Source organism: Alligator mississippiensis, chromosome 5, assembly GCF_030867095.1.
Source record: "Alligator mississippiensis isolate rAllMis1 chromosome 5, rAllMis1, whole genome shotgun sequence".
NCBI classification, from domain to species: Eukaryota; Metazoa; Chordata; order Crocodylia; family Alligatoridae; genus Alligator; species Alligator mississippiensis.
Window position 1 is genome coordinate 186,690,080 of NC_081828.1, and position 8,741 is coordinate 186,698,820.

The 8,741-nt window shown below is 47.8% G+C and overlaps 1 protein-coding gene and 1 long non-coding RNA gene across 2 annotated transcripts; both read left to right on the forward strand.

The window, feature by feature from the left end:
- The first annotated feature begins 1,185 nt into the window (after positions 1 to 1,185).
- Positions 1,186 to 4,002, forward strand: OTUD1 (OTU deubiquitinase 1). The gene has a single exon (XM_019497769.2). The coding sequence runs from the start codon at positions 1,585 to 1,587 to the stop codon at positions 2,746 to 2,748; it is 1,164 nt and encodes a 387-aa protein (XP_019353314.2). The 5' UTR covers positions 1,186 to 1,584; the 3' UTR covers positions 2,749 to 4,002.
- A 57-nt stretch (positions 4,003 to 4,059) lies between these two features.
- Positions 4,060 to 8,016, forward strand: LOC109285769 (uncharacterized). The gene is made up of 2 exons (XR_002093596.2): positions 4,060 to 7,211; positions 7,354 to 8,016. It is a non-coding gene; the product is annotated as an uncharacterized LOC109285769 (long non-coding RNA).
- The last annotated feature ends 725 nt before the right edge of the window (positions 8,017 to 8,741 follow it).

An 8,741-nucleotide genomic window follows, 5' to 3' on the forward strand; every position in this document is an offset into this window, starting at 1 on the left:
GAATAAGGGAAGAGGGACAAGAGTCACTACCCTGATCACAGCCCCTTGTTTTGAGCAAGCTCCCCAGCTGCCTTGTGCAGACAACTCACCACCACCTGCCCTGCTGGTGCCAGGATGCTAAGGGTAGGGTCTGCCTCCTGCCAGCACACCAGCCACTGAATGGCTACCAGAAGGATGTCCTGGAGCATCTTTTGCAGACCTTGAATTGGATGGGCTGAGGCAGGTGTGCTTTGGGGTCTGCCGCAGGCTCAGGGGCCTTCCAGCTACAGAAGAGGGTGGGCAGATCTAAACTAGTGGTAGCGCTGGATTGGGACGGGTTTCATCTCCCCTTCCCCTGTACCCCCAAGCTAGAAAGCCTCCCTGATGCCAGGGAAGTGCCACAGCATTATGAGTCCAGGCCCAGTAGCGCTTGGTGGCACAACAGTAAAAGAGGAGGGGAAGAGGGTGGCGGTCCCTCCCAGGCTTGCAATGGGGGGACGCAGAGTGGGGTCTGGGTGCAGCTCAGGCTGTGCAGCGGGTCCCCTGGCCACGTCTTTCAAAGCACGTCACTCCGCCAAGACATCCCAAGCAGTGTTGCTAGGTCTTAAATACGAAATGATTCTATTAGAAGCTCAAAACGATCATATTTGCTGAAAACCTATCGTACACTGAAAAATTATGTGAATTAATATTCAAATAAGCATGCAAACAAATCTTATTTACTTTTATTGCTTACTATAAGTTGCCACTGAGCGAGAACTGGGTTATCAAAGTTGAAGCAGTTTATTTTGATGCAAGCAGTCCTAAGAAAGTGCTGACAGCAGGCCCGAAAGCCAGTTAAGACTCCCTGAAAGTGACTTGGGTTTTGCATATGCTGCAACAAGGAGTTGCCTCAAAATTATCCTACATTTCGCACACTTTTACTATTATTGATTTCTTGCCCATGGTACAAGGGTTGAAGTTATGGTACAATCTTATTTATTTATTTATTTAATTGGTATAACAGAAAAGAAACGATCGGAGAAATACGATAATTATCGGGCACCCGACAACACCGACCCCAAGCCACCTTAGCGCACCCCGACAGCCCTGTTCGGGGGGGCAGAAGCAGGGTCCGCATCCCCAGCACTGACGGGTCGGGGGCGGAGCTTACGCGCCGCTGCGTCACAGAGGCGCCGCGTCCCCTGCCCCGGCCCTAGCAGCAGCCGGGGCAAAGCAGTTGGACCCAGATCTCCCAGCCGCTGACGGGCCGGGGGCCGAGCCCGCGCGCTGCGACGTCACGGCCGGCGCGTCACTCGGCCCCGCCCCCACATTCCAACGTGCCGAGCGGGTGAGGTAAACAAGGTCCGGCGCCGCCCGCCCCCCCCTCGCCCCGCCCCCTCCGGCAGCTTCCAGAAAGGCCGCGCGGGCCGCGCTGTGGCGCAGCAGGGATTGGCGCTTCCCGCCAGCCCGGGGCCGGGGCACGAGCTGGTCGGCGGGGGCGGGGCGGTGATGCCCTGGTTTATTTTTACTCGGGCGGCTCATCCGGTGCGGCTGCCCGAGCGCCGCCGCCCCCCACCCCGGCCCCGGCCCCGCCTATAAAGCGCCGCCCGCGGGGAGGCGAGGATGCAGCTGTATAGCTCCGTGGTCACTCATTATCCGGCGGCCGGGGCGGCGGCGGCGGGTGGCGGCGGCGCCGCGGGCGTCTTCAAGGTCTCGGTGCCGGCGGCGGACGCGGCGAGCCCGAGCGCGGCGGCGGCCGAGAGCGGCGGGCAGGAGGGCGCGGCGGGCGGGAGCAGCGGCGCCGCGGCCATGACCGCCTTCTCCAGCTGCCTGGAGGCCATGCCTGGCGGCCCCACCAAGGCGGCGGCGGCCCCGCACTACAGCTCCAGCGCGCACATCGCGCTGAGCCGCCGCCGCCCGCTGGAGCGCGTCGTCCCCGTGCGCCTGGAGCTGGAGCTGGCGCCCGCTGTGCCGCCCGGCTGCGCCTGGCTCGGAGACGTGATGGGCGGCAGCGTGCGGCCCGCGGCCGGGGAGGTGGAGGCCGGCCCGCGCCCTTCGCCCGAGCCCAGCAACCGCGGCCTGCGCCTCAGCGAGCACTGCCAGGCCTTGCAGGCGGCCGCCGCTCAGGCCCTGCCCGGCGCGGCGGGGGGCGAGGTGGTGGCGGCTGGGGGTACAGGGCCGGTGGGGGGCGCGGAGCGCGGGGAGAAGCTGGCGCTGTACCTGGCCGAGGTGGAGAAGCAGGACAAGTACCTGCGGCAGAAAGGCCGCTTCCGCTTCCACATCATCCCCGACGGCAACTGCCTGTACCGTGCCGTGTGCAGGGCTGTGTATGGTGAGCAGCGGCTGCACGGTGAGCTGCGCGAGGAGACCGTGCACTACATTGCCGACCACCTGGACCAATTCAGCCCCATCATTGAGGGTGATGTGGGCGAGTTCCTCATCGGCGCTGCACAGGATGGGGCCTGGGCTGGCTACCCAGAGCTGTTGGCCATGGGGCAGATGCTGAACGTCAACATCCACCTCACCACAGGCGGGCGGCCCGAGAGCCCCACTGTCTCCACCATGGTGCATTACCTGGGCCCCGAGGACCCCATGCGGCCCAGCATCTGGCTGAGCTGGCTCAGCAATGGGCACTATGACGCTGTGCTGGACCGCGCCTGCCCCAACCCCGAGTACGAGGCCTGGTGCCGGCAGACTCAGATGCAGCGCAGGCGGGATGAGGAGTTGGCCAAGTCCATGGCTGTGTCCCTGTCCAAGATGTATATTGAGCAGAACGCCTGCTCCTGAGCCTGCCTGGGCCCCGCGCTAGAGACATACTGTGCACCAGTGCCCCGGTGGCAATGCCTTAATGCTTCAGGAAGTCGCCGTGGTGCCCCTGGCTGAGGAGCCCCTACAGTACTGAACTGTTGGCACGGGCACTACTTAAGCCCAAGCTGGTATTTGTAATACTCCCTTAGTATAAAATGACCCCTGGATTACTTGCGAGTGGATTCTCCATGTATATTTGTGTTGGGTTTTTCCAGTTCTCTTTTTTCTATAAGAATGTATTTTTTGCACAGTATTTTTAAACTGTTACCTCCTTCTCTAACATCTCATCTTAGCATTTGGTTTTCAGCTGTACAGCCAAAAAAGAGTTTGTAAACAGTTTGTTTTGTAAATAAGGCTTATGAATGATGTAACAGCTTTTGCTGTGATTTTTACTAGTACACCTCTATATTTCTACCAAATGAAATTGATGTCAGGCTCATCTTCCCTGACTGATGAAGGTAAACTTTTTTCAGTTAAAACCTTGTTATCATAAGTACAGCAAACTTCATAATGGCTACTTTTCAAAGAAGCCGCTTTCCCATTTGTTTCAAATGTAGAACAGGTTCTCTGAGCCAGTTGGAAGGCATCTACTTATGAATGGTACAGGGAGTGATTGTGACTCTTCTGTATTTAATTACTGTTTTAGAGTAAACTGGCCTTTTGTTGCCTGGTTGGCTTGTCCTTTGTTCTGTTAATAACTTGTTCAGTTGTAATAGCAGAAATTTAATTTACAATACAATGTTGTGACAAGATAATAGTCTGCTGCTTCAGCAAAAAAAAAAAAAAATCTTGGCTGGACCTTGCTGTTTGCCGCCTTGTTTCTGGGGTTTGTTTCTTATATGTAAATGCCCCTGTTTTGTTTCTTGGCACTTTGCATTGCAGCAGTAAGCCATTATCTTTCCAGAAAGTTTTATTCCTTTTGATATTATTTTTTTTTTTTTCTTTCTAATAAAGTAGGATTCCTCTGCATTATGTTAAACAAGGAAGTATTTAAGCTAAGACTTTGTATGGTTTGCTGGGTCAAACATTCACCGTTTCCAACCTGAAAGCTTTCTCTCTAATTTCTGGTTAACTTTAACTTGTTAGATATATTTATTAAGTAATGCAGTTTGTACTTTTTTTTTATTTTGTAATATTTTGTGATTTTTTTTTTTTTTAATCTATACTGTATTTGTATAATAGGAATATTCTCAGCTAAAATGGAATGAATAAAAAAGTATAATTTTACGTGGATTTTTTTTTTCTTGCATTCCTCTTTGTATAGTGTAGTATACAGTAGGGGCTCCCCCCCCCCCCCCCCAAGAATAATTGCACAGTGCTGTCTAAGCAGCTGTAAAAGAATGGCTTTCATTTTTTTAGGTAGTCATTATTTGAGAAAACAAAGTAAAGACGGATTTTAACCCCCTAGGGATGTGTAAAATGGGAATATAAGAATTTTCAAGTTTTACATAAATACTTGTGGCTCTCTTCTTAAAATATCAAAAAGTTCTGCACATGCATTAATGCTGTAAGTGGAGCTTCAGTAAGTTTGTAGTAAATTTAAAAGTTGAGATCTTAAGTATTTGAAGTCCTAAGCAATGGCATCCTTTAAACTTTCCATTTAGGTTCCTTGAAAATAGAAGTTGCCATTCTCAGGCCTGCTTTGGTGGTTGTAGCAGTTGCAGCGAACTTGGACTGTCGAAAGTGGAGTAGACAAACCAAGACACAGTGAACATTCTAGAGTGTGGATTTTTTAAGTATAATTCCTATTAAGGTATAAAGCACACATGAATAGTAGGAATGGTATCCCTGTGGCCTAATTACAGCTGGGTTCCTTGGTATTTTTAATATCCCATCCTGATGCATGCTGCAATCAATGCCTGTAGCTTTTGAGACCTGGAGTAGGAAAGGTCACTTTCAGACTGTTGGATATTCAGCACATGGTTGCTTATTTTTGTAGTTCATTAATTGCCTGCTAATTCCTGCCTATAGAACCCCACTGAGGATGTCAGTGGGGTTGGGGGAAACAGAGGAGGGTGAGTGATGACTGTATTGAGCCTTGGGTTGCTCCTGTATACCTTGCCAGTGCCACTGCATCTGCATCTGGCCTGTGAAGCTCTTGTTCCAGATCCAGCTTGCAGGGGGTCCTTCCATCTCGACCTAGCACTGGGGCTGTGCATAAGTTTGACACCCCAGGCCAATGCTAAAAGCAACTGCGAAAAAAGCATTGTGGGGGCCCATCATCAAACCAAATAGAATTGACAAGGTACAGGAAAGTAACTTGTTACCTCCTGTATTAGATGTGTATAGTATATACTTGTTGTTTTTTATATATATAAAACCATTTAAATTAATCTTGTGTACAGAATAAATTAATGAAAATATCATCTCACTTGAGCTGAACTTCTCTCTTCCTTTTCTGCTGTCTGTTGGCTCTGATATGTCTAATGTATCCAAAATTCATAAGCTGTCCTCTCTTGTTTTGAGGTGTCTGGCACCTACATAATAGTAGGCTATTTCAAATAGGCAAAGGTTGGATAATGCCAAAGATCAGCATGTTCATTCTAGAGTGTACACTTTCTCATTCCCTCACCCTTTCTAGCAGGATTTGCTTGAAGTTGTTTATTTCCTGGTGCAGCAAGAGGGGACTTGCCCTTGCTGACCTAGAGGCAGGTGAAGTCCCAGGGCTGCTCCTGTCCCAGGGGCTTCTGTGATCAGCAGTAGAGGGTGCTAGGCTTGGCTGGGGACAGCAGCAGCAGTAGCTGGGTCCCTTGCTTCAGGCATTTCTGCTATCTGATCAGTCCCCTGGGTGTACTTTGCTGACTGGGAGCAGGTGCTGGAAGGGGGAACTGCCTGGTGCTGGTGCCATCCCTGGTCCAGCCCAGCATGAGACACAGCTTGTCCCTGTAGCTGGAGCCCCCAGGGAATGTGGAGAGATAAGGAGCAGGGACTCATCCATTGCTGCCAAGCCTTGCACCCTGTACTGCAGCCAAGGGCTGGAACACATGGGGATAGCGGCAGCAGCAGTCGGGTCTTCCATTCCTCGCCTTCTCCCTGCTTTCTCTGCCAGGTGTTATATGCCACACTGGGGCTTCAGCCTTGCCTCAGACTCTGCAGGGGACCCAGGCATTGGGGTTGTGGAGAACTCGGTCCACAGTTATGTGCCTTACGTTGCAGATGGGGCATGTGACTGTGACATTGCACCCCCTTCCCCACCCCTGTTAGTGCATATGTGTACATAGGCATGCATCCCTAAAGATGGATTTTTGAGAACAAAATTTCAGTACCTTAATTTGGAGTAGAATCATTTATTAATGGGTAAAAAAACCCCCAAACAACTTAAGGTAAGATTTTCAAAGCAACTGTGATTTAGGAGCATAAATCCATGTGATAATCTATTTACCAGGGGTAGCATCTTCAAGTGAGTTGTGGAGGCCTGGGGCACAGTAAAAGTATTTAAGTGTTGAAGCATGTTTTTTTTAGTTACATGATTTAAACATTGATTTAAAAAATATATGTAGTTCAGACTAAAAATGCCACAAAACTGTTGCAGTTGAATGGAACACTACCAGTTTTTAAACCATGTTTCATTTCAGCTCATTCAGGGCTGTCTGACTCTTATGCAGATATTTTATTATCTGGCTCATGTTTTTTCTGCTATGCTTTTCTTGAGCATATCTTTGAGGCTTTCTCTGCTGCATACGAGTCTATTCACTTTCAGCTGGATATCTAACCAATAATTATGGACAGTGAAATGCCTAGTTTCAGATCTATGCCCCGGGTGGGATTTAGAGCTTTAGTATACTTGGCCAATAATACAGCCAAGAGCAGCCTTTTCTTTTCCCATAGCTGATGTGTGCATTCTTTCAGTTAAATGTCTTTAGAACTAATGCAGAATAATTTCTGGCACTCCAACAAAACTCACTTTTTATTTTTAAAATCAAAACTTAATAATTTTTATAAATAATACACTAGACTTGAAATCTGAAATGTATTATGTCGTATATGATTTGAAGATTGACCTTTGAATGTAAGCAGATAATTGGTTTACATGCATTATGCTCCACCAAGGGAAACTTTTAGGTACATTGAATTAGGTTGTGCTTGCATTTTGGTTCCAACTAGAAATGGTGGACAAGCTTTGTGAGACTGGCAATTATTTAAAATACCATATGATGCTTAGTTAACTTAAAGTAGTTTACTTCTTAACTTAGTAGTTGATAAGGCTGTTGTGCTACTTACAGTAATATCTCTGTTATCTGGCATTTTACTAACCAGAATACTCTATTAACCAGAATTCTGGCTGGACGCAGGGGGAGGTGGAGGGAAAGCTTGCACATGGCAGCCATCGTGCCATGCTAGCACTGCTCTGCATCTGGCCGAAACGTCCACACTGTGCTGCCTCCACCCTGGCCAGCCCCTGCTCCCCCTTTCTGTGTCTGGCTGAAAACAGCTGGCCTTAGGTAAGTGGAATTTTTAGATACCCGGCACCCCCATCCCCCACTTGTGCCAAATAACAGGGCTTTTACTGTATATCATTAGAAAGGAAGGTGGTGCATGCCCAGTGGGAAAACAGATGCATTAACATTAGTGTCCTCTCTTAAGCAAACACCACAAACCTCGAGGCGATGATCATCTGACATCAACTTTATTGGGCTTGTCACATCACCCAGATGTCCAACTCCAGACTCACGAAGCAAGTTTTATTCTCCCAGCATCAACATCAATTCATGGGAAACTGTCTCCCAGGACCGCCCCAAATGAGGGAAGAGTTTGCTGCAAGGATCTTATGAGCACAGTAGGAGATGGAAAAGCAAGAGTGCCAGAAACTGTGTGGCTGACCAAATCAAGAACAGAGCCACCCACACCACACAGAAACACATGCCCGAGTTGCAGTAGAACCTGTTGGCCTTGTCAGCCAACTTCAGACCTACAGATAAGGCAATCTTGGAAGACAATCATCCTTGACTGCACAGGATTGCCAATGAAGATGGTGCCCAAAATAAAACTATTATCAAACAACTTGTTTAGATTTGGAAGAGAATTACCTCACTGAAGTTCCCTCTTACAGCTCTTATAAGAATGTTACCTCGTAACTCTTACAACACCAGAACTGCCAATTTCAAGACCTTAATGGAAGTTTTCTGTTTATTGTTAACACGTGCAAGAATAGTTTTATTTTTTATGAGACATTGTTTTTATTGTAAAAAAATTGGTCATAGTGACTTATGCTGGTGAATTAGTGAAGAATAAAAAAGTTGCTATTGAGTTCTGGGACTGAATTGCTTTTTCACTTTACCTCTCTTGTACCTTACCTTACTTTGTAGAATACTACAAGCAAAAATCACTTTCAAAAAATTGAATGCAGATAAGGGATGTCTGTGGACTTAGCCTGGATTTATACTGGGCTAACTGTAATTCCCTTCTGTGTGGCGTAAGTACATTTTACTACAAAGTCATAACCAACCAACCACTGAATGAAGAGTTCCTTGGGGCATGTCTGTATAGCATCTAGTACAATGAAGCCTCAATTTTGACTGGGGCTTCTACACAAAATACAAATATTGAAATAAATACAATACTCTTGTCTGAAACTTTTATATAACTGGTTGCTCATCATGGGCCACATCTACATGAGACGTTGTCTGCGCAGTAGCCCGAGACTATTGCGTAGTAGCATCGTGTGGCAGGAACCGTGATGCGACACTACTGTGCAGTAGTCTCCCAAAACAGCCGTTCAGTGGCCCTACTGCGCAGTAACTTAGGTTACAGCGCAGTCATTTAGTACTTGTTTATACAATTACTAAATGACTGCATAATAATGACTGCACAGTCAGTGTCTTGCATAGATGAAGCCACAATGTTAGAAGTAAAATATTATGCTTGCTTTTCCAGGTGACAGACCATCAAGGCTGATTCTTCTGTAAAATTCATAGTAACTTATTTTGGGAATAATCACATTAGCATGATATTTAGTGGTCTTCTGCTTTAAA